A 26,722-nucleotide genomic window follows, 5' to 3' on the forward strand; every position below is an offset into this window, starting at 1 on the left:
GAGAGAATGTGCAGACTCCACACAGACAGTTATCCAAGCCAGGAATCAAACCCAGGTCCCTGGCGCTATGAAGCAGCAATGCTAACCACTGTGCTACTGCGCATCCTACTGAACAGTGAACTGTGTTGAGGGTTGCTTCAGTCATGGTGTGTTACATTTATTTCATGCATGCAAACATCTGCAATTCAAGTAAGATGCATCTATCCCCTGAAACTGTTAGTTCATAAGTTTGGTATGTGAATAAAAGTAAATCATGTATATTGACACAAGATATTCTATTTTAAACAGGTTTTTTTTCCCTAGTTTCAGTATACTTCAAATTAGTTTTTTGCCTGTCAGTCATGGCCTTAGTGACTGCACTCTTACCTTGAGTCTCATGGTTTCAATTCTTATTCCAGGACGTGAGCAAAAAAATCAAGGCAGATGCCCCAGTGATGTTCTGTTTGAGTTGCTGTCATTTGTTTGTCCTTATAGATAGACAGTTAAGGTTCTATTTAAAGCACAGTTTCGAACAGGGGAATCATCCCCCGTATTGTGGCCAATATTTTATCCTCAGTCAGCATCACAAAACCAGATTATCTGGTCATTATTGCATTGCTGTTTGTGGGAGCTTTCTGTGCACAAATTAGCCATCACCTTTCCTACATTACAATAGTGATTATACCTTCAAAGTACTTGACTGGTTATAAAGCTGTTTGAGACATCCAGTGATTGTGAACAACTCTGCAGAAATAATTCAAGTCTTTCTTTCCTTAATGTATTATTTATCATTCATTGGAAATTGCAGCATTCTGATGCAACTTCTATGTTGATTTGACACTGATTTCTAGCAAGTCCAAGTTTGGAATCTTGTATGTAACTTCAAGCACAATACCGACAACAAGTTAAAGTTTATCTATTAGTCGCAAGTAGGCTTATATTAACACTGCAATGAAATTTCTGTGAAAATCCCCTCATCATCACACTCCAATTCAATTACACTGAGAGAGAATTTAGCATGGCCAAAGTACCTAACCAGCTCGTGTTTCAGACTGTGGGAGGAAACCAGAGCACTTGGAGGAAATCCACGCAGACACGAGGAAAATATGCAAACTCCGCTCAGACAGTGACCCAAGCTGCGAATCAAATCTGGGGCTCTGGCACTGTGAAGGAGCAGTGCTAACCACTATGCTGCACCCAAAACATCCGAAGGAAGACTGCAGGCAGAACATCGAGAATTTGGGTCTCAGTGTTGTGAAAATTAGCTTAGGACAATTTTTTTGTGTGTAAGAAAAGGCAGAGCACCTTTTTTTTTGCAAGGTAGAGAAGGACTGACACTGAGAATGTAAACAGGTTCACTAACTTGGATTCTTATCTTTGGCAAAAAAAAACAATTTTAGAAAATGACCAGATCGCAAATAAAACTGAAAATTACTGCAATATTTCCCCTGCAGGATTGCAGGAATAGAAAAGAAACTGGCAGGGAAAGCAACTATAGGTGTACCTCAAGAGGAGCAGCGTAATTATCCGGTTGTGAATGGGATTGAAGCTAATAGGGGTAAGTATAAACAGAGACGATCAGACCTTTTAAGGATCACCCAAGTCCAAGAGTTTCTGGAAACAAGAAAATAGCATCTGTGGAAAGCAGCCAATTAGGGTTGAATAATGGAGGCTTGTCCCTGAATATTTATCCAGAAGTTTTGCTTCATTACTTCAGGGAACCAGGAAGTATTTATGGAGAACCTTTTCTCAGAAAATTAAATACATTTGGTCAAATCCAAGACTAGGTTGGTTTTGCGTGATATGTGGTGGAGGCAAGCTTGACAAGTTGAAGAATCTTTTGTTCTGTTGTTGGTGTGTTTTCTTTAGGTGAGAGGTACAGAATGTATATGGTTCATTCCATCTCCATTGCTTTAAAACAAAAACCTCCTTGTTTCCATTTCTAGACAATTAAGGGTCTCCAACTGCAGATAATGTAACCATGGGATAAGCACTTGGTAGCACACTCCAATTTCTTCCTACAAATTGCCATATGGGTAATTTTTTTCATCCACTTTAAAAATGCAGAGGCTGCAAGAACCATTAGGTTTTTTTAAGTGAGAGACAGTGATGTTGTCACCTATTTTGGAAAAATTGGAGTTTCATTGTGGGGTGGTGTTAAAATTCAGATGTGTTGCATTCCTTCCTGGTCTCATTCATAAGATAAATGAAATGAATAATAAAGACACTAGAAAGATATTTAATTTAGTCTGAGATGGAAAGTGTAAACTTAACAAGCCTTAATCAAAATTTGAAGTTTTAAGGAATTTACCCTCTCTCAGTAATATTGAAAAACATAGAAATTAGGAGCAAGAATAAGCCATTTGGCTGTTTGAGCCTGCTCTGCCATGTATTCATCACTCCCTGGGTGAAGAAAGTTCTCATCTCAATCCTAAAAGGTTTACTCCATATCCTTATACTGTGACCCCTGGTTCTGGACTCCTCCTGATGTGGAGATGCTGGCGTTGGACTGGGGTAAACACAGTAAGAAGTCTCACAACACCAGGTTAAAGTCCAACAGGTTTATTTGATAGTAAATGCCATAAGCACTCGGAACACTGTTCCTTTGTCAGGTGAGCGGAGAGTTCTGATCAGAAACAGGGCATATAAAGGCACACACAGTTCACAGAATACTGATTAGGATATGAGTCTTTACAGCTAATCTGCTATTCAAGTCTTAAAGGTGCAGACAATGTGAGTGGACATAGCATTAAGCATAGGTTAAAGAGATGTGTATTGTCTCCAGACAGGACAGTAAGTGAGATGTTGCAAGTTCAGGCAAGTCATGGGGGTTACAGATAGTGTGATATGAACCCAAGATCCTGGTTGAGCTGTCCTTGTGTGCGGAACTTAGCTATCAGTTTCTGCTCAGCGACTCTGCGCTATCGTATGTTGTGAAGGCCGCCTTGGAGAATGTTTACTCGAAGATCAGAGGCCGAATGTCTGTGACCGCTGAAGTGTTCGCCAACAGGAAGGGAACAGTCTTGCCTGCTGATTGTTGAGCTGTGTTCATTCATCTATTGTCTTGGGTCTACATAGTCTCCCCAGTGTACCATGGTTCAGGACTTGCCTAAACTTGCAATATCTTACCTACTGTCCCATCTGGAGACAATACACATCTCTTTAACCTATGCTTAATGCTGTCTCCACTTACATTGTCTGCACTTTTAAGACTTGAATAGCAGATTAGCTATAAACACTCACATTCTAATCAGTATTCTATAAACTGTGTGTGCCTTTATATGCTCAGTTTTTGATCAGAACTCTCCACTCACCTGACGAAGGAACAGCATTCCAAAAGCTCGTGGTGTTTACTATCAAATAAACCTGCTGAACTTTAACCCGGTGTTGTGAGACTTCTTACTCTGGACTCCTCCATCATTGGGAACATCTTGCCTGCATCTATCCTGTCTAGTCCTGTTAGAATATTATGGGTTTCTATGTAATCCTCCCTTATTCTTCTGAACTCCTGAACAACTTCTGGGCAAATATAATCCTAACCAACTCAATTTTGCCTCATTAGTCAGTTCTGCCATCCCAAAAATCAGTCTGATAAGATGGACTTGCGGAAAAAACGCCAATGAACAGAATGAGAAAGCAGGATAAGAGAAGATCCACTTTTTTGGGAGATGTTTTACTATGGCAAAGGTCTTATATATAAACAAGTTGCTGTTTCATCCTTTCTCCATTCTTCCATCCTGCACTCTTGAATTCTTCTGTCAGAAAATAAAACCTAGCTCATGATGTAACAAATATCTTTTTTAAACAAAACAGTCCGATTAAAAGCAAAATACTGTGGATGCTGGAACCTGAAACAAAAACAGAAAATACTGAAAACTCTCAGCAGGTCTGACAGAATCTGTGGAGAGAGAATAGAGCCAATGTTTCTAATCTGGATGACTCTTGTCTGAATAGATTTTGGGGTGGAGGTAGACATTTGCAATGAGTTAATTAAATATTTTGGTTTGAGCTTACAATAATATATAGCTTGGAAGAAGTGGATTTTTTAGTCTTTTCTAATTCCATGTTTTTATTGTTCTTATCACTGCAATTTTAGCATGCAGATACATATGGTTATCATGTACCATAGAACCACAGAATCCCTGTAGTGCAGAAGAGACCAAGTGACTCAGTGAGTTTGCACCAACTCTCCAAAAGAGCATCCCACCTAGGGCCGCCCCTCCGTCCTATCCCTGAAATCCAAAGCATTTACCACGGCTAATTCACTTAACCAACACATGTTTGAATGCTCAGCGGCAATTTAACATGGCCAATACACCTAACCTGCACATCTTTGGATAGGGGGAGGAAGCTGGAGCGCCCGGAGGAAAAACACGCAGACATGGAGAGAACAAGCAAACTCCACATAGTCACCCAAGACTGGAATTGAACCCAGGTCCCTGTTGCTAAACACTGCCATAACTCCTGTGTTGAATCTGCCATCACAGGCAGATATTTTAATTTGTATCCCAAAAACTGTTAAGCTGAACGATCGCTTTTTTTCAATTTTCCAGATGTCAATGAATGTGATGACAATAATGGTGGCTGCCAGCAAATCTGTGTTAATACAATGGGCAGCTATGAATGCCAGTGTAAGGAGGGATTCTTTCTGAGCGATAACCAGCATACCTGCATCCATCGGTCTAATGGTGAGTCTGATTCTGCCAAAACACGGGATTGCTACAACCCACAGAGGGAAGGGGAAAGGAGTGAAAAACAAAACACACACTTGAGATTAATGATTCTCATATGTTGTATCATATCTTCAATATGTACATTAAATACTGAGCAAAGTTGAGTTTCATGAACAAACTACATTGTATTTCTGAATAAAAGGTTCATGCTTCTTTTATTTGTCTATAAGAAGTATTGCATGAATACATACAATGAATATATTGTATTCATTCCAATACAATGAATCAAGTATTGGATTCATGTTTTGTTTTATCAGCTAGAAAATGTAACTAGTGCAATTTCCAATCTTTGTAATTCAAAATAAGAGTAAAATTAATCACCTAGGAACTTTGATGTGAATGTTAACAGATGAATTCCTTTGTTGTTTTAACATTTGTATTAACTGTTTACTTAAATATTTGCACAGTGTAACCTCAAGACTTATAAAGTTCAGTATTACTCTAATTGCTGTGATGACGGTTCCAGATTTTTGCTTCATAATACAGTTTTTTTTAATGTGAATCATAGAACACTGGGGAATTTTATAGATTAATACGTTGGACTGTTTTCCATATTCCTGTTGGTCAAACAGATCTGTACAGCGATTCTGCACCAGTTTAGTTTGATTTGAAGATATTTGTTCTCCATCTACTGTTTTCATTTACATAGAAAATTACTTGTACATGCTTCTTTTAAACACATATCTGCAACAGTACCTGATTGTGAAAGGTAAGTGAATTTTCAATTCGTGTGTCTGAGCATGTTTCTTTTATAAACTGCAGTATAGTTTTCTTTTAATTGGTCATTTCTTTTAATTAGCTTGCAGTGCTGCTTCCAATAATCCAGCAGGCTTAACTTCTAGCTCCTCTTTGTAAGCATAGCCAAGTTTTTATTTGTTCTTTGAGCTGATGAAATGGACAGGAACAGTATCACATCTTGTTAGCAGCGTCCCTTTCAGCAACACGTGTAAACATTTTCTTTTTGCCGTGAGATACAATTACTTCTGATAAATAATTGAACAGGGTGAGGATCTGTCACACTGTTCAAAACAAAAATGGAGACTAGTTCACAGGATGTGTGAAAAAGACTCCATGAAACAATAGGAAAATAGTCATCATTTATAAATCTTTGTACATACATTCACATATTATACACAATGTGTATGTATATCTTGTACATAGTTGTGCACCATCCCCTCCATTCTTCAGTGTTAGTAAATTCAATTTTGAGATTGTGAAAATGTAACATGAGTAAGTGAAATTTTGTTTGTCATGATGTATTTTTAAGTTTTGATTTCAAAGGTTTCAGTAACCTAATTCTTTGCAGGCCATTGATCTGAACCAATGGGCTGAATTTTGCTGGGGCTTTTGGGAGCCTGATGTCAGGATCAAATAGGAATCCCAAGCCTGTACTTGCTGGCAGCAGGACCTTCTTGGTGATTTTCCTAGAGATAGCGTCCTGATTGTTAACACGAACAGAAGCAGCCAAATTAAGGCTAGCAACTCTGAGGCCTCAGTGTCACTGAGAGAGGTGGGCACTGCTGAGGCAGCAAGGAGACTGAGAGACTTCGGAGGAGCAAGTTAAATGAAAGAAAAGTGGTGATGGCAGAAAGCCCTGTGGATCAAAGGAGAAAGTCCTCTTGGGGGATAATTGAAGCTGAAGGGGCTGGCCTGCCTTCCTGCAGCTGGTTCTGTGGGCCATGGCACATCTGGTTCTGAACTCTCCTACCTCCCCAGACTGCTACAGGAAGGCCATCTCCATGAAGCTTGGATCACCAACAGTGGAGGAACTCCCCACTGCCAAAAATATTGGTGGCCCCACTTAATGGACCCTAACAGGTCCTTAATTTGCAAATCAGTTGCCTGCCTCCATGGAACAGGCTATCAATCTGCATCTGGGCCCATCTCCTATCTGCCATTGAGAAACTATGTGTATTATATCTGATGTGGCTCGCCATCATTTCAGCTTTCAGCCTCTGGTCCTGCCAATTCTGTTTCTCCCTTCAGAGATACTGTTCACCTATTAAGTATTTCTAGCATTTCCTATTTTTATTTCAGATCTTTGTCATTTGCAGTATTTTGTTTTAGCTCTTTAACAGGGTAGTTTGGCAGATTACATAAGGGAAAATAGCTTCCAAATGAATGTTGTAAATTACCCACAAAGACCTGCAATTTGTTGAGCAAGGAAACATGAGGAACACTGACTTTTCAAAACTTAATGGCTTTTTCCATTAAGCCCCAACTTGTGAGATGGTGAATAAAATGTTGTTAGTTCCACTTGAATATATTAAATTCACCATTTAAAGCTCCTTTGTTTGTTTGACTTTCAGCTTTTGATTAAAACAAAATGACAATACTGTGAAATTTCTAGAATAAAGGTTTATCTTGTCACAGGAAAGGAGAGAATTGTTTAGCTTTTAACAAGTGCTGCTGAATGGGGATTTGTATCTGTTTTGTGGTTGATCATATTCACTCATTGGTGGCATTATACTGGCTGGCTGTTTCTTGCCTGCAAAACAGGTGGCTAGTGGTTGAAAACTGTGGTGGTGTGACAATAACATTTGCCATTCGAATTATCTTTTAGGCAAGTCCAAACCAAATCTTATATATTGTAGAATCTCTTCTCTCACCCATCTTTTGAATTTTTTTTATGTCCTCCCACAGAACAGCACATTCTTTCTTCTTTGAGACACTAACAACTTATTCCAGACCTATCTACCAATTTACTTATGTAATTGGGCCAGTAACGTACATAAGAACAATCTCTAGCTACCTTGCCACTAATTTGACTTACTTTCTTTCCTCTCTAACCTATAGGGACTCACTTCTGTTCAATGTTGCTCAGCTAAGGCAGAAGGTTCCCTGCGAAGGGGATAAGGGATTCAAGCCTATGACTTATATATTGCCATGTCACAGGGTTGGCTTATGATAGATGTTTCAATATATTTTATGCACAGTGTTGGTCTCTGGAAACCAGTGAAATACATTATATCCACTTGCTTTATAAATCTTAACATTACGAAACCAGCCCTCAGGCACTTGTGAAGTAGTGCTTTGCAGGATTTGGTTTGAGTTGGCCTTGTTTCAAGGAAAACATTTGAGTCAATACAGTTTAGCTTTGACTTAGTAGAGGTGGCTTAACCCAAAATGCTTATTTTTTTTAAAAACTATGTTTTTGGTGAGGGAAAAGAAGGCAGAAACAGCAAGGCACTTTTAAATCATAAGTGTGTTTATGTCAGTTTGAAATAAGTCAGTAATGCTCAATATCCCGTGAAGCATCTCTATCAGACTTCTTTTCAACTGTGAGATACAGAAAGGAACTGAACTTTCTACGTTTGCCAACAGAAAGAAAACTTTCACTAAGAAAAATAAACTTGCTTTTTATTAATAATATACAAAGCTCTTTACTAGACGTTCATTTGCAAACCCTAAGGGACTATGGGTCATGTTTTGATTGCTGTGCAGACATCATTAATTTCTTGGCACTATGGTTGCTAACTTCATGGGCTGCTTTACTGACAGCAACAGTTTTGTAAACTGACAAACGAATTTCTTAACATTTTAGACAAAAACTACCTGCAACAAATACTTTGTGCTAGTACTACTGTTTATTCCACTGTACAAATATGTTGAGAAACTGAATCCAAAAATCATAGTTAAGTGTCATATACTATTGGAAACTGTGATTTGAGCATGTTAAGTGATTGCATGATAATTGTGCCTAATGCAATTTCTAATCTCATACAAGCAAAATTCCTGAATATGTATCTTTTTTATGATATAAAATAAAATTAATGGGCTAGGATAATTTATTGATTTATATTTTTCATACATGATAGAAATTGTGTGAGCCTATGTTAACTGGATATCAATGGTTTTAATGTGGTTTGTCTCCATTTTACTATAAATGTTGCGTTATTGTGGTTGTTTATTCTGTACTTCATCGAGTTGGACAAGACTTCTAGTAAAAAGAGTGAAAGGAATGTGGGATGTTATTTTAATCCCTTAGTTTTGGGAAGAGATCCCAGTCACAGTTTAAGTCATAAACAAGCAAGCCAGGGTATCTGATACTTTAAGTCAAATTATTTTGGAATGTGAAGGAAACACATTTTTCATCTAGCTAAATCAATTCTATGTTCAGAATGTTTAAGTGGTGGTGGAACATCAAGACAGTGATCCAGGACAAAGTTAATTCCCTTCTTTAAAATATTGATTAATAAATGAAAGTAATCTCAGATTTGTTTGAGGCAAATCAAGTTTGACTAACTTCTTCAAGTCCTTTCGTGAAATAACAAAAAGGGTTGATAGGGGTAATATGCTTGCTGTCATGTAGATAGATCTTCAAAAGATGATTAACGAAGGACCACATTTTAGACTTGCTAGCAAAATTAAAGTCTTGGGGATTAAAGGACAATGGCAGGGTGGATACAGAATTGATTAATGGCTAGAAAGCAAAAAGTGTTAGCAAATGGTTGTTTTTCTAGACTGGATGATTACATATTATGTTATAAAAACATTTTTGTATACATATATATATAAAAACTATAAAATACAGCATAAATTTCAAAGTTTGCAAATGTTGCAAAACTTGAAAATTTAATAAACTGTAAGGAGGATACCAATAGACTTCAGGAGGACATAGACTGGTTAAATGAGCAGACATTTGGGGATGAAATTTAAGCCAGTGAAGTATGAAGAGGTACATTTTGGTGGGAAAAATGAGGAGATGCAATATAAGCTAAATGCAGTTTCCAAGGGAAACACAGACACCTGGGATTTATGTACACAAATATTTGAAGATGGCAGATTAAGTTGAAAAATTAGATTGTTCTTTAAAAAAGAAGGAATCCATATTTGAATCATTCCAATCAGGTGTTTGTCCCTGCTACAGTACCAAAGAAGCTCTTTTCAAGGTCACATGACATATGACTCTAAAAAAGATGAACCATCCTCTTTGTCCTTTTCACCCTGTCTATAACCTTTTGCACTGTTGACCCCACTGTTCTCCTCCAGTGTCTCACTTCTGTTGTCCAACTGAGGTCATCCTCAAACTGTCATTCATTCTGACCTCTGCAGCTTACTCAGATTCTTACGATAGCAGAGGAACTGCGAGAGACCATTTTGGATTCTGAAAGGCATTTCACAAAATTAAACTTATAAAACATTATTAATTTAACAAAAACAAAACATGCTGAAAAAACTCAACAGGTCTGGCAGCATCTGGGAAGAAAAACAGAGCTAATGGGAAATTCTCCCATCTGAGAATTAAATCCTGTGGTGGGCAACATGTTGAACATTTCCCACTGTGGAGGCCAGCGAGAAAACACCAAATCGTCTGGTCCCAATCTGATTAATTCTGAAACCAGGTAGTTTGCACCATATTCCATAGGGTAGGCACATAGTCTGTCATTCTATCTGGGTGCCATATTTAAAAACACCCAACATCATTGACCCACCACTGAATTCAGAGGGTGGATTTCCTGAAATTAAGATGAATCTCCAGAAGTACTCCAACACTGAATCTGGGAGGTTCACCTGTAGATGCTCCCCCCGTCCCCGACCCCCCTAATGTCCTTTAGGGAAGGAAATCTGCCTTCCTTACCTGGTTTGGCCTACATGTGACTCTAGAGCCACATCAACGTGGTTGACTCTCAACTGCTATTGGGCAACTAGGGACGGGCAATAAATGCAGGCCAGCCAGTGACACCAATGTCCCACGAATGAATTAAAAAAAAAACACCCATTGATCCGGTGTTCCAGTGTAACTGGCAGCCTCCATCCTGGACTCTGGAGGAGTTCCAGAAATTGCTTAGATGAGTCTCGACATCTGCGCACTACCTTGTCCAAATGTGTTTCGCACTGGCGTGTTTTCCCACTGGCGCTGCAGAGAATCGGGCCTAAGTGATCCAGTTCCATCTGCATCTAGGATAATGGGATGCAAAAATAGGTTCACGTTGGTCTCCAGTGAGTTTCCCAATCCATCATTGTGGGCACCAGTGGACGATCCCATTGTAATTGCGTGCTGGCATAAAACTGATTTTTGAGCCTCCTGCAGAATTTTTAGCCTACTGATGGAGGTTTGGGAGAATTCCACCCAATGTTTCAGGTCGAGTAATTTTTCACCATGAAAGGTTATCTCAACTTAAAATGTCCACTGAAGCTGCCTGACCTGCTGAGTATTTCCTGTTTTTAACTTGCGATTTCCAGCATCTGCAGTATTTTACTTTTGTATTAGTGTTAAAACATTTGTGTTCATTTCAAATAAAATTAAACTTCAGTTTTAGAAACTTCAGGAAGGTACTTTAAAAAATCTGAATGTTAGAATTTTTAACTGCAGCCTTTTCTAGTCCTTTGCTTCATTCTATTCTAGATTACCATTGTAACCACTACAAAAAGGCCCCAGTACTTGGTTTGTAGAGACAGTGCTCACTACTGGTAGGGGAAAGAGTGAAACGAGACCTGCAGCAAATCCTGCCTATGTCTGAACATATAGTGGTAGGGCAAACTATAGACCAACATAGTGTTTTATTAAGTGATCTATCCCACTTTCTTTTGGGAGGGAGTGTGATTGGATTTATATTTAAAAAAAAGAGACATTTCATTATTGCAGTGATACGGTAATCCTCAATCTTTGTCCCAGTGTTACCAATATGACAACTAATAGAAACAAACTTTCGTAAGTACCCTCTCAAAATATTTCACTTTATGCTCCCTGAAACTATCTTCTGCAGAGTTTAGATCTTGTATCTGTTAGAAAGGAAGACATAAATTATATACATTGCTTAAAATTCAAGTTATACCAGAGCCATGATTTCACAATTGATTCACTTCCCCAGCATTTCTGATCTATGCGAATTGTGACTTCAAATTCACATTAATACAAATATTTTATTGTTATGATTTTCATAGACACCAAAACCTTTTTTAAAAGAAATACAAATTTCCCAATGACCAATGGAAAGAAATTGGTCATTTTCTGCAAAAAATTAAAATCAGTACAACTAAACTTTACTTATTATGCAACAAATACACTATATTGCAGAAAAGGTATTAGAACATAGAACATAGAACACTACAGCACAAACAGGCCCTTCGGCCCACAAGTTGCGCCAATCACATCACCTACCAACCTACAGACCTATCTATAACCCTCAATCTCATTAAACCCCATATACTCATCCAGAAGTCTTTTAAAAGACCCCAGCGAGTTCGCCTCCACCACCACTGACGGCAGCCGATTCCATTCACTCACCACCCTCTGAGTGAAAAACTTACCCCTAACATCACTTCTAGCAATATTTTAACACAATCAAAAACTGCACTCTCTGTTTGCAGCACACACTCAAAAGATATGTAATCTTGAAGTTAAAGTCAGAAATTTCTTCCAGCTATCCAACAGGTTCACTTCTCCCTGTCACACTGGGATGAATCTTCTTCAAACAGACTCCTCTTCACTCCATCTCTACAATCAATGGAATTCCTGTGGTGAGGTGCCCTTTGCTAATTCCTTGGTTATTAGTTTTCCGCAGTCCTTGGCTGGGATTTTTTGGCCCTGCCATTGCGGAACCAGCCAAGCGTCCATTGACTTTTGGCAGGACTGGAAGATCCTGGCAGCAGGCAGGGCCAGAAAATTCCAGTCTTTATTTCTTCAAAAAAGGTTCTAGCCTCATTAGCCCTCCACTTTGTGGTTAACCCAAAAGCAATCCTTTCCTTCTGCCTGACATAGCAGGGCCTGTTGAAACTTTTTTCTCCTTCCATCTCTGAAAGGCTGTGTGTCCACACATAGCAAGACCAGATGCTTCTCACCTTGTATTCAGTTATTAACGAACTTTAAAAGGGGCATGACCTTGGTCCCTTGTCCCCATGGCAGTCAAATCACATGGGCCCCTCCATATGTCTGTAAACACCACTCAACCTTCAATGCTCAGACATTTATGTACTCATTCAATTGTGGGCTCTTATGTATTTCCGATTTCACTCACTTTGCTGTTAGTGGCTATGTCTTCAACTGCCTGAGCCCTAATCTCTGGCTCCTTAACAATACAGATTCAAGTCTGAGTGCCACTCGGACTCAATATACATTTGGCATAGGAGCAAGCTGGAGATAGAACAAGGATGCTGAAAGAGCAAAATAAAAAGTACAGGATGGGAGTGTGATAGAAGTGGTTAGTGAGTCACTGGAAAGGAACAAGCCAGAAATGTCCTCCAGAACTATAAACCAGGTGTTGTTGTTCTTGGAACATGAATACAGTGCAAATTTGTGTCCCTTGTAGAGACCAAGCTGGTATTTTGATTCAACTTTTGGCAGTGTGGACTAAAAGGAATATAGAAAGCAATGAGAACAGACTGACAGTTCTGGGATTGACACTTCCTCCTGAAGTCTCTGGGAAACTTCCAGTGTCAATTGGTGGCGAGCTAACAGAGTCTTGTCTATTTTAATTTCCTTTGGCAGGAGATCATCATCTCTGATTACCAAAAAGCGTTTAATTTTCCAGTGGGTGGGAAATAAAATGTACTGTTTGAACATGCGTCAGTCAAATCTGTCTGTTGATAATTATAACCTGTTATGAGGAGAATGAGTCCTGTGTGTACACTTTATATCTGAGTCATTCAGTGGGGGTGCTAAATCTGAGGAATGTGCTAGTTGGGTTGACATTGGTAGAACATGGGGGTGAAGGAGGTGGTGTTCGGGGAAGGATGTAATAGCAGCCTAGGATATCTTGTGGATATGTTGTGTTTTAGGGAATGCAAATTGTTGGAACCAGCCTAAATGGTAATTGTGTTTTTTTTTGGTGTGTTATATTATTTTTAGGCATATATGTCAAGATTAGTAAGAAAGTCAGATAGCCTATGGAAAAGTTTTTCAGTGACTTCAGTGACTCATTTTATTTCTTCACAAGTTGCTCATTGCTCGTTTAGTTTTGCAACTTAGGAACATAAAAACAGAAATAATCTATTCAGCATCTTGAGCCTGTTCTACCATTCATAGCTTGATTGCATTTTCCTGTCTTTAAACCATCTGCTTGATTCTCATGAACAGTGTGTGGTGGAAGGTGTCCTCTTTGGAAGTCCTTCTTTGGCAATCTCTCAAGGTCGAGGATGACTTGCTTCCACTCTGGGAGGGTGGGTTCTGCGGAGGCTGAATAGTCCAATCCTAGAGCTGCAGACTCTGCCACAGGTGCGGCAGGCGGTGCTTGATGAGGCACGTGGATGGGACTCTCTGGATTCCATGCTTTCTTTCTGCTGTTTACTCTGTTCTCCAAATGCTCCACTGATGCTCATGGTAGTCGGCACCTTTGTAAATATTTCTTTTCCAATTTGTGCGTTTTAGGGCAAGCAATTCCCACGTGTCAGTAGGGATGTTGCACTTATTTAGGGATGCTTTCACAGTGTTTTTGTAGCATTTCTTCTGCCCTCCTAATGAGTGCTTGCCAGTGCAAAGTTCAGAGTAGAGTTTCGGGAGTCTTATGTTGGGCATGTAGACAATGTGGCCCACCCATCTCAGCTTATTGAGAGTTACCAGTGCCTCGATGTTGGGGATATTGTAATTAATGTAAAACTAATTTGTTTGCTTGAACTAATTGAGATTAGTCTGAGATCTGAGGAATACTTTTCAAGTGTAATGCACTGTGACACTGATTAATAATTCTCAAGAGTTGGCAGTATTTGCCTTTTGTGGCATAGTGGTCATTTTTCAACTAAGGCAGTACAATGCTGGTACAATGATTGCACATCAAACACAAGACCTTGAGTTATTTAGATAGATTATATTTTGCAGTTGAGTGGCGCATTACTTTGGTCCTTCAAAGCATTATTGCTCAGAGTGATAAACTGCAAACTAATGACTGAAATCTCACAGCCAAGTTTTTGTCATACCTATTTCATTAGAAGTCAGTACTGGGATAAATGCTCAGCATTTCATAGAAATAAATGAAGGAAAATTAATGGACATCATTGGATGTCTCGTTCTCTGTATTTTGGCTGTGGCCAATGCCTATGAATTAGAAAGGGAGGCCCAGATTTTTGTCCTTGGGTCGGGTTCGCAGAGTTGGGAGATTTCCTGGCTTGCATAACCTGATTTTTTAAAAATATCTGCCCCACTGGTTGTATTTTTGGTCATCAGAGGGCAGGGAATGAGGGTGAAGTAGAAATTATGGTGGGCGCCCCCAGAACAAATGTAAAAGCTGCTGGGTGTGGTGGTAGGCTGGGTACACATGCTGCCTCTGTGCTTCAACACTTCAATTATAATGAAATTAAAACCATTCTTGCAGCCCTCCCCTCTTACACTTCCTAAACCTCATCTGTGCCAACCCATGCCCCTCACCTACCTTTAAACACCCTCCCTATGCCAACTTAGTGCCTCTCTACCCATCCCCATTCCCCTTATGTCACTGATGCCAATCCTTTCCCTCAACCCACCACCTTATGCTCTTATACCCTCCATGCCAACTCATCTTGAACTGTTCCTTGATAGATTAGACACTTCCTGAACAGATTTGACAGGTTTGGCAGCTGGACAGCTCTTTGACAGCTCTTTAACAGTTTCTTGACCATTAGAACTGTCAAGCTGCCAAAGCATTGTCTTTTTTTTTGCACGTAAAAAGTGCAAATTCATATTCACATTCATCAAACTCAAAAGGTGTCTTACCTCTCCCAAAGGTGTCCTGGGACCTTATCCAAAAGAGGTACCCTGGCTATCCAAACACATCTGACAAGTTCAGATCTCCTTGTACCTGTTCTAATCTGCGAGCTCCCTGCACTTCTTCCAAATCCCCACTTCAGTGGGGGCAACTGGTGATTTAAATGATCAGCTGCCTCTGTTAATTACTCATGTGAGAACCTTGATCTGACTCGAGTCTCACCTCCCCCCCTCCCCCCACCACCAAAGGTTTTGTCTTGGGTTTGGTGGCTGCAAGTGAGAATATCTTCTGATAACCTACATTGTTTGGCATAAATTGGTCTTTTTCTGATTGGCAGTCAGTGACTAATGGGGTTCCACAGGGATCTGTGTTCGGACCCCAACTGTTCATATTATATATTAATGATTTGGAAGATGGAACTGAATGTATTATCTCCACATTTGCAGATGGTACAAAGTTGGGTGGGAGAGTGAGCTGTGAGGAGGATGCAGAGATGCTTCAGCATGATTTGGACAGCTGCGTGTGGGCATATGCATGACAGATGCAGTATAGTGTGGATAAATTCGAGGTCATCCACTATGGTAGCAACAATAGGAAGATAGATTATTACTTGAATGGGTGTGAATTAGAGAGGTGGATACTCAGCAAAACGTTGTTGTTCTCAAGCATCAGTTGTTGAAAGTAAGTGCACAGGTACAGCAGGCAGTAAAGAAGGCAAATGGTATGTTGGCTTTCATAGCGAGAGGCTTTGAGTGTAGAGATAGGGATGTTTCGTGGCAATAGGGCATTCTGGAGTATTGTGTGCTTTTTGGTGGCCTTATCTGAGGAAGGATATCCTTGCCATAGAGCAAGTATCGCAAAAGTTTACCAGGCTGATTCCTGGGATGGCAGGTCTGGCATATGAGGTGAGATAAAGTCGGTTAGGATTATATTCACTGGAGTTTAGAAGAGTGAGAGGGGATCTCATAGAAACTAATAAAATTCTAACGGGTTACACAGGGTAGATTCAGAAAGAATGTTCCCAGTGGTGGGAGAGTCTGAGCTCGGGTTCATAGTTTGAGGATAAGGAATAAACCCTTTAGAACTGAGGTGAGGAGAAATTCCTTCACCCAGAGAGTGGTGAGTCTGTGGAATTCACTACCACAGAAAGTAGTTGAGGCCAAAACATTGTCTGATTTCAAGAAGAAATTAGATGTAGTTAATAGAGCTAAAGTGATCAAGGGACATGGGGAGGGAGAGGGGTCAGGAGATTGAATTTGATCATCACCCATGATCAAAATGAATGGCGGAGCAGGCTAAATGGCCTACTCCTCCTCCTAGTTTCTATGTTTCTATTATAGAAAAGAACCTGTGTCATGAAGTAGTATACCTTCCAACTTAGTTTACATTACTGATCTCCATTTTCAACTCTTTCATATGAATACTAATCTGAACTAGTGTTAGCCCTACAGCTGAAAATTTGCTGAAATTAGGCTTTTGGTTTTCTTGACTGTTGGAAATAAATAACTTCTTGCAAAATGTTTGGACTTTACCATCTGTAACTTGTTTGCAAGGTGTTCAAAGTTTAAATTTTCAACCTAACGATACATTTCTTTTGCTCACCCCTATTTGTGCCCAGTGTGGTTAATTCTATTTTGGCACCATTGTAGGAGTTTTCTTCTTTAGCTTTCAGGTGGTATTTAACACATTGCTGTGCAGCCAATGAGGAGCCACTCTGAAGGGACGTGGACTATCATCAACTTGGGGACACAGTTTGAAAATCAGGGATAGAGATAGAAATGAGGAAGGATTTCTTCTCTCTGAGGGTCTTTAATCTTTGGAAGTCACTACTCCAAACAGAAGTGAAAATTGGGCCATTGAATATATTCATAGAGTCATAGAGGTTTACAGCATGGAAACAGGCTCTTCGGCCCAACTTGTCCATGCTGCCCTTTTTTTTTTAAAACCCCTAAACTAATCCCAATTGCCCACATTTGGCCCATATCCCCCTATATCCATTGTACCCATGTAACTATCAAAATGCTTTTTAAAAGATAAAATTGTACCCGCCTCTACTACTACCTCTGGCAGCTTGTTCCAGACACTCACCACCCTCTGTGTGAAAAAATTGCCCCTCTGGACACTTTCATATCTTCCCCTCTCACCTTAAACCTATGCACTCTAGTTTTAGATTCCCCTCCTTTTGGGGAAAGATATTGACTATCTAGCTGATCTGTGCCCCTCATTATTTTATAGACCTCAATGAGATTACCCCTCAGCCTTCTACGCTCCTGAGAAAAAAGTCCCAGTCTATCCAGGCTCTACTTATAACTCAATCCATCAATTCCTGGTAGCATCCTGGTAAATCTTTTCTGCACTCATTCTAGTTTAATAATATCCTTTCTATAATAGGGTGACCAGAATTGCACACAGTATTCCAAGTGTGGCCTTACCAATGTTTTGTACAACTTTTACAAGACATCTCAACTCCTCTATTCAAGGTTGTGACCAATGAAACCAAGCATGCTGAATGCCTTCTTCACCACTCTGTCCACCTGTGACTCCACTTTCAAGGAGCTATGAACATGTACCCCTAGACCTCTTTGTTCTGTAACTCTGCCCAACGTCCTACCATCCTACCATTAACTGAATAAGTCCTGCCCTGATTCAATCTACCAAAACACATCAACTTACTGTTGAGTTAGACAGATTTTAGATCTGCAAGGTAATCAATTGTTATGGGGGATGGGCACTAAAATAGGGTAAGACAAACAATCAGCCATGATTGTACTGAATGGTGAAACAGGCTCAAGGAACCATATGGTCTCCTCCTATTTCTTTTGCCCTTATGTTCTTGGGTTGGAAGATACACTATTTCATTACAGGCATTATGTCACCCAGATTACAATGAAAGTGAACTTTCTATTTGGACTTCATGGCTGGAAGTACATGGGCTGCACATAAATGAGAGGTAGCATATATTGTTTTGGAGATGACAAGCAATCAGACATACAGGACACAATCTACAGTCCATCAATCTAAATATTCCTTCTAGTTAGGGACTAGCAGGAACCACCACAACTGACCTTGCTAAGTATTGGATTTAGGGAATGTTTTAATTTGCTGAAAAAATGTGTTTTTTGTTACATGAGGGTATAAAGGAATCAAATGAAGCTGAGGTATAGGTCAGCAATAATGTAATAGATCCCGACAGTGCAGAAGGATCAGTCGTTCAGCCCATCGAGTCCATGCTGACTCCCAAAGCATTTTAGCCAAGACAACCATCACCCCATCCCGCCCTATCCCCAAAATCCCCAGCATTTATAATGGCTAATCCCCCTAATTTACACACCTTTGGACATTAAGGGGTAATTTAACATTGCTAATCCACCAGCCTACACATCTTTGGACTACGGAAAGAAACCAGAGCACACAGGAAACCCATGGGGAGACATGGGAAGAAAGTGCAAATTCCACACAGACAGCCACCCCAGACCTGAATCGAACCCAGGTCCTTGGTTCCTGGAGACAGCAGTGCTAACCACCGTTTGGAGAACACAAACTGAAGGGTTGAAAGGCCACCTCCTCTTCCTATTTCAAGATTATTGGTGAGTGGCCTTGCCACCATTAACGATTCCAATGTAGGAGCAGGCAGAGGAAGTAGCATCGGCAAACTGCTCTTTCTGCTCATGGCCTCTCAATTTTCAAAGTGGAACTTGCAAAAAAGGCCATTTCTCTCCTATTCTGGCTGTATCCCTCAGGAATCCAAACCAGACACCAGGGCTGAAGCAAGAAAGTCAGAATTTCTGTCTATACTGAACAAATCACAGCGGACCCTTTCAATCTTCTAGTCTGACAGTTCCCTCCTCCACCATATACTTCTGATATAAGCTGCAAAGTTTTCAGCTGGATGGAGGCACTGCACAAATTAAACCAGATGTAACCAAAAAAGAACAGCATAGGCCTGTACCTGGTGTATTCAGGTTCCAGCTGAATTCATACACGTTCTGATCTATTCCAGCAGGAATATTTGACTTCCAGCAGGATTATTTCAGAAGGCCCATTGTTTTTCAGGGTAATGATTAAACATGAGTAATTGTGAAAGAAGACTTGTGGATGGCCAGACTGCAGCAGGTAGTGTGACATGAACGTATTCATGGGGTGGGCTATGATGCCTGGGAGAACTCTGAGTTGAGGGATGGGAATTAATGCCTCGAGTACTTGATATTAGCTTTGATTAACTGATGGGCACTCTTGTTTCCAAGTGAGAAGCTTTTTTGCGGGGGGCAGGGACATTGATGTTGAACACACTCTTATCCACACCAAGGACTTGATTACATTATCTAGGGTGACATTTCAGTGCACCACTGAGGCAATGCTGTACTGAGGCAGTGCTGCACTGTTTTAAATTCTGCTGCACAGATAAGACTTTAAACCCAGGCTTAGTCTGCCTTCTCAAGAGGGTGTAAAAGGTCTCAAGAGCAGGGGAAATGCTCTTGGTGTCATTGTCCATATTATCCCTCAATCAACATCACAAAAACAGGTTGTTTGGTCATTATCACTGGGCTGTTTGTGGGAGCTTGATGTGTGTAAATTAGCTGCCACACTTACTACATTATGGAAGTGACTACACCGCAAAGGAAACTGGAGTTAATGCCACAGTCAGATCTTTGTGAATGGTACAGCAGGCTCCTATTGCTATTTCTTATGTTTTATGTCCATGCATTCTGTTGGACTTGCTTTCTGGGAGTGTTGGATGTGGAATAAACATTTTGGTCCCACCAACAGTGAACCCCTATAGATTCCCCAGTGGCAGAGGGTGCGAACAATAGGAAAACCTGCTCATAGTGATGGGAAATACACAATTACCCTCTGGTTACTTTGCCTGAGAATTGACTTTTTGCTTCTAAGACTAGAGTTGTCATGAGGTCACTCTTAATCATCATCCAGTGTTGAGGCTGAATGGCACTGGCCGAAGCCTGTGAGTAAGTGACCCATTGACCTTCTTGATTGCCAAGAGTACATTGAGTAGGGGGCATGTTGCCTCTGCCCCACTGCAAAAAAAATGCCTTGGGGGATGGGATAGAACACCCCACCCTTCATACTTTAACGTTTGAATTCTTCAGTATACAGGGACAATTTTGTGGAGCTTCAGTGCAGACACAGAACTTCCGTCATGGTGGATATCTATTGTTCCACTTCTATCTAATTATTTATGTCAAGCATTGTTCCATTCCAGAGTAGAGGCTTGCATAATTGCCCTCTAGTTACTTTGCCTGAGAATTGACTTTTTGCTTCTGAGACAAGAGTTGTGATAAGGCCACTCTTAATCATCATCCAGTGCTGATGCTGAATGGCATTGGCAGAAGCCTGCGAGTAACCTATGTGAAATTGAGATGTATTACAGACTAATTTAAATATAGGATGAGTTTCTTGGTTACTATCAGTACATTGAGTAGGGTGCATGGGAGAAAACAAGATCCTATGCATTCAAAGAATTACATGCTTTCTCTCAGTGGAAGTTGCACTTCCAGGAAACCAAAGTGAAACTGCTCTTCCACCTTTTATGTTTTCAATGCGCTTGCACAGGTAAATCGGTTCATTTGATCTGGAAACAGCATGTGAAGGTTTGAAACTTCAAAGATTCTAGAGTACACAGAACACTTGTCAACTAGTTCATTTAAATTGTAGACCTGCAGTGCAATAGCTTCACAGTTACATGAATCTAACCACATAGTTCCATTTTTTTAATTGCACACATATGAATCCATTCATCCTGTCCAGCATGTCTAAGAATTTCATTTGAGTGGAACTGCTTGTCCGATGAGTTTGGTTTGAAATTTCAAGTATTTTAATAACCAATTACTTTACAGAAACATGTAAATCTGCAAAATGTCAAAGAAGCTATTTATTACACAAAGTTGAATTTTGTTTTGGTTGTACTGCCAAATTGCATTCCATTTAATGAACAGAATATTTATGATTAAGACAGAAAAGAGGATTTATCTGGGTCAGTACCACCAAACTTTCAATTCAGTAATGCTATTCTTTGGAACATGGAAGGCATTTAAAAAAAAAATTGTGGGGGCATAAATGACTTTTGTGTCCTTTTTAAACACAAAAGCCATAACCACAATGAGTGGGATTTTGAAAGTTCTCGATTGTCAATCTGCTGACTCAATGTGCAGCATGCAAATTGGTATGAAATCAACACTTTAGGCTATTTTCAGAAGTGTAACAAACTCTCAGCATTCTTCTTCGCACTGCAATCATTATGCCTTTTTAAAATGACCGTCAGGTGTCACAAATGGATGTTTATGGTTTAATGAGATTTTTAAAAATAAAGGATTGTAACCAACTCACCTTTTGCATTTATTTATCGGGTCATAAGTAAGCAAAAACCCTTCTAACTGACAGAAAAAGTTTTATTTTTTCTTAAATTTGACTAAACACTTTCTGCCGTAATGTTTATGTTTGTGATAAATTTCCAATCAATTGTGTTCAGTGGCAGAAAGAGTGTACGGTGATCTTTGCACCTGCTCAGAAACTTAGTTTCCAGCTTCATTTGTACATTCAAAGTTCACTTAGAAGAGGAACTGCATCCAATATTGGGGAGCTCACTGGTTCAGGATGGGGAAGAGATTTGATCTATCATTAACGATGTTGCAACAGTTATCTTTATCTGCAGATGCATGTGGTTGTGAAGTTGGTGCAGATCTAAAGTAAGAACTGAATGCTGTCAAGCAGTAACTGGCTTCTATAGGTGAAAGTAAAGAAGATTGTTCTATCTAGTACTCCATCACTTGATGCCCACAGGAGAGTTGTGGCATAGCCCAACAATTTAGTCTGCACTAGTGGTGTTTGCATAAATGTAATTCATTTATAAGGACACTTGGGTCCCTCTGAATACCAACATTTTTCAATCTCTATTTCTCATTCTCTTACGTTTAATATATGTTCTTCTTCCTTCCAAAGTGGATGCCTTCACACTTTCCCACAATATATACCATCAGTCATGTTCTTTCCCATGCTTTAACCTGTCAATGTCCCTTTGCAGCATTTTTGTTTCCTCCTTGCAGCTTACTTGTTCAACTATCTTTGTAGCATCTGCAATCCTGGTAACATTAAACTTGATCCTTTCATCTTGGTCATTGTTACAGATTCCTGAGGCTGAAACATTGATCTGGGCAATTCCTTGCTGTCAACCCAAAGATATCACATTAAATTTTACTCTTTGATTCTGTTCATTAACCCATCCTCGATCCATGATAATACAGTACACACAATCTGATGAGTCTTAATTTTGTGTGCTAACCTCCTTTATAGCGATTAATATTAATCATTCACTAAAGTCAACTCCTGTCTCAGCCAGAAGCTGAATTAAGGTACATTTTACAATCAAGTAAATTACAAAAATAAAGCAAGGAAAAACTGACATCTTACTGAATGCTTTTTGAAAATGTAATTTCATTACCTCCCCTTTGTACATCCTGTTAGTTACAACTTCAGTAAAACTCTAATAGACATGTCAAACATGATTTTCTTTTCATATATCTGTATTAACTCTACCCAATTATATTATGGCTCTTTAAGTGCCCTGTTGGCTAATTGCGAATAATAAATTCCATCATTTTCCCTTACCAGCTGGATTATTTGGCTGAGAGATCTTTGCTATCTCTGTCTCTTTCTTGAATAGTGTGATTGCGTCTACTGTTCTATTATCTGGGGTGTAATGGAAGATCAGAACTCATGCATTCATTACATTTGTATCCAGATCTTTTAAAATCTCAGGATGAAGGTCATCAAGGCTCCAGGGAGTTTGTCAACATTAATTTCTCAAGTACTATTTCTTGACTAATGAATAGATTCTGAAGTTTCTTATTTCCGCTGGACCTTTTGTTCCCCATTAATTTCAGATTGATTTTTGAGTCTCCCACCATGAAGATAGATAAGAAGTATTTGTTCAATGTTTGTTCCCTTTTCTTTTTCTCCATTTTAGTTTCTCTTGCCTTAGTCTTCAAGGGATTCATGTTTACTTTTGCTAATCTCTTGCTTTTTATGTAGCTACAGCAACTTCTACAATTTATTCTTCTGTCTCTTGCGACATTTAAAATGGATTGTGACTTTTATCAGCCAAGAAAATAAAACCATTAACCATTTGCATAAACCACTATTTCAAAGTTGTTAGATATAGCTTGAGAGCTCTGTTCATTTTAATCCTTCTGCAATGGAAAGCCCATGCTGGGTCATCTGTATCAGAACATTATTAAAGTAGAATATCCCTCTGGATAAATGTGTACCTTGGAGGTTACATTGATTTAGAACTTAGTATTTACAAAACATAGCTCTAAACTTTAACTTTTTGATGATTAACTCTGATGGGAATAAACAGCACACATGTCCACAACAATGGTCATTATATCACAAGAACACACTCACTATAAAGTGGTATGGGCCTTGCCAGACTTCATTTCAACAAAGGCCAAATAAGAGTTTTTTTTACATGTCTGAAACTGACATTAAGACATTAACATATGCAAATAAGGGATGTACCACATGCTGTTGTCCCCTTTTACAACTGTGGTTTGTGCCCAAGGACTCCAGTACCAGTATAAAAGCAAAATACTGCAGATGCTGAATATCTGAGGTAAAGACAAGAAATGCTGGAAAAACTCAGCAGGTCTGGCAGCATCTATGGCGAAACACAAGTGTTAACGTTTCAAGTTCATTTGACTCTTCCTTGGAACACTCGAAGACTCGTATGGACTTAAACTACTGGGGGTGATTCTCTCAGCCTGCTGCACTGCTGGGAGGCCACAGCTTCCATGTGTCTCTGGTCACCAAATTTCTGCCATCGTTGGCTCTGCCAGAAATCGGTGCGGAGCTGATTAAAATATTGCAATTGTTATTTAAATCTGATTAGCAGGCCTGGGACTGAAGTCTCCAGGCCCATTAGCCTTCCTCACCCCACCCCACCCCACCAGGAGCATTTCAGTCCAGTGGTATTTACAGCAGCTCCCCGCTAAGGCAGAATTTTTTTGGGAGAATTCCACCCATTAACTCAGTTCCTGAGTTTTTCATGTATTTTCTGTTTTTATTTCAGCCAATACTGATTTGCCTTTGGGAAAACCAATATTAAGCACCATGAAATTAAATAAAGTATGTACATAATTACCACCTTTCCCAATCATGAACTCTCCAAATTCGCATTGATTTCTGGTCCAATTCTGCTGGCCCACGTGCCTTCCCCCAGCAACACTCCTGTCCCATTCCTCCTATTATTCTGCAGACTACCACAACCTTCTTCCATGACCCACGACAACCATCTGATTGCACCCTGAGGCCCAGCTGTTCCCCTTCCAGCCCTTAGCTAGTTGTCTCTGAAAATTGGTGAAGAAGCCTTTCAGGCATTTAATTGCACGTCGTCTGTTTGGTAATGAGGCCTGAGGCCCAACATCCCAAGTCATCAGATCTCCCCATTTGAGAGGGGGCTGTTAGTACTCTGCGAGTAAAGTGTCCAAAGATGGACGCTACCATATTTCTAAGCTGCAGTATATTACCGACAGCTAATTCCCAATGTTTTGCAAAGTACTCAATTAGTTCAAACATATGGAACAATAACTGCAGTTAGTCTTAATCTGTGAAGCACATGGAAGATGTGAATGAGCCAGAGCTTTCAATTGCACATTGTCCTGATGAGCTATTTGTATGCATGATATTTTTACCTGCATCATTGAAGGTGAATAGCAAGAGTGTTTTCACCCAGGTCCATAAACAATATATCTCTAAAATGAATGGATAGATCCAATGCAACTTGGTACACAGGATACGATCCAAGGATAAACTGATTAGTTTGCAGTGAAGATGCAAATCAGATCCTGAAATTTTTAAAAGCATCTATTAATATTGGAAGACGAGACAATTTGACTTTTGTTTCAAATGTGGTGAATTGTTTTGGCCACTGTGTTGGAATTTGTCACAATATGAGCAGGCCTTTCAGAGCAGCTTGTTGGGTGTGGATTGACCCAAAGCAACCTCAGTAAAATGCAAGCTCTTAAAAAGATGACTTATTCAGCTTTGTAGTTACAGAGCATCAACCAAGCAGGGGAAAGCTTCAAGGAAGGAGTGCATAATTGTATTAATGTTGAGTTAAACAGCATGATGGAGGCATGCACTCCACTGAGTAATACAATAATCCTGTATTGCCATGTGAAACTATGCAATGAGTAATAAGATTAACAAATTGGGGCTGGGAATCAGGGATAATCTACCAGGTACATGGTAATATTCCAAAGTCTTCTTGTCAAACTCCTTAAAGTGTGATTTCTTCTCCTGCATTTGTTCACAAGCCCTGGAGGTATGATAGAGACTATAGAGCCTGGTCAATTTTTTCTGTTACATTGTCCTGCTCTGCAGACTCTTACATCCTCAAATTCTAATTTTAGCACACTTTTTAGACTGCATGCTGTGGCCATCAAGTAATAGTTGGGAGTAACACTATCATGATTCTTGTTTAGAAATTCCAAGTGATTGGTTCCAGATTATTCTTCCTTCCTTGTGAGGCCTTAGCCTTTAGGTATGAAGTAATATTGAAGTAGAAAAAACTGGAGACAAAGTTACTGGGGGCGATTCTCCTAAAAAGTTTTAAGTGCTGAATGCGTGGAGAAGCTGGTGTAAATCACGATGTTTTTTTCAGTGGGAGTTCAGACTCGAATCTCCCACACTATGCAATGCAGCGGTCACAATTGTGAATAAAAGCTCAGAGGGGCAGGGCCTATTCACACTGGAGTCTGACAGTTCTGGGTTTCTGCGCATGTGTAGTGGCCCCAAACTGTTAGCCTGCCTTTTGCTGGCCAGTTTGATCGTTAGCCAGCAAAGGGATCTTCACAGTGCTGTTCCTACACTCCCCCCATGGCCCAATCATGGCCCCCATGATCATCCCCAGGCCAGCCCTAAACTGCCCTCCATCCCTGTAGTTTCTAATGATTTTTGTCACTTATCTCCTCGTGGGCTATGTACAACTTTTTTTTAATGGTTTTATTAATCCATTTCATGCTATTCACAAATTGTTGTTGCGTACATATCCTACTTGCTCAGTTGAATGTTCTTAAAGGTGTTCCATTTCTCGAATATGACCTCTCTACTTTTAAGGTTTATTCTTGTGTTATAAGTGCAGTTAGAGATCGGCAATAATTACTGGCTTTGCCAGCAACACTAACATCTTTTGAAGTTTTTAAAGTTAAAGTTTTATTTTAAATTTATTTTTTAATCACAATTCCTAATGGATCTTCCAGGTCAATTCTACTCCCACCTCCCCAGGAGGCAGCCTCCTCCACCCTCTCCCCAACTTGCCCCGATCGCTGGCCTCCCTCCAGCCCTGAATGATCCCAGTGGGAGCGGGACGCACTGCCC

The 26,722-nt window shown here is 39.8% G+C and overlaps 1 protein-coding gene across 5 annotated transcripts in view; it reads left to right on the forward strand.

The window, feature by feature from the left end:
• The window catches only part of scube1 (signal peptide, CUB domain, EGF-like 1), a 276,868-nt gene that overhangs the window by 62,916 nt on the left and 187,230 nt on the right, over positions 1 to 26,722 (forward strand). For 4 of the 5 annotated variants that reach the window (XM_080190822.1, XM_080190823.1, XM_080190826.1 and 1 more), the window contains exon 4: positions 4,533 to 4,667. The exons of the other annotated variant lie outside the window; for it this stretch is intronic. In XM_080190822.1, the coding sequence (XP_080046948.1) occupies positions 4,533 to 4,667 (135 nt within the window). The remainder of the gene's footprint in view (positions 1 to 4,532; positions 4,668 to 26,722) is intronic. 5 annotated transcript variants of the gene reach the window in all.

The sequence above is a fragment of the Carcharhinus amblyrhynchos genome, chromosome 6 (assembly GCF_965287045.1).
Source record: "Carcharhinus amblyrhynchos chromosome 6, sCarAmb.v2.hapA, whole genome shotgun sequence".
Taxonomy (NCBI): Eukaryota; Metazoa; Chordata; class Chondrichthyes; order Carcharhiniformes; family Carcharhinidae; genus Carcharhinus; species Carcharhinus amblyrhynchos.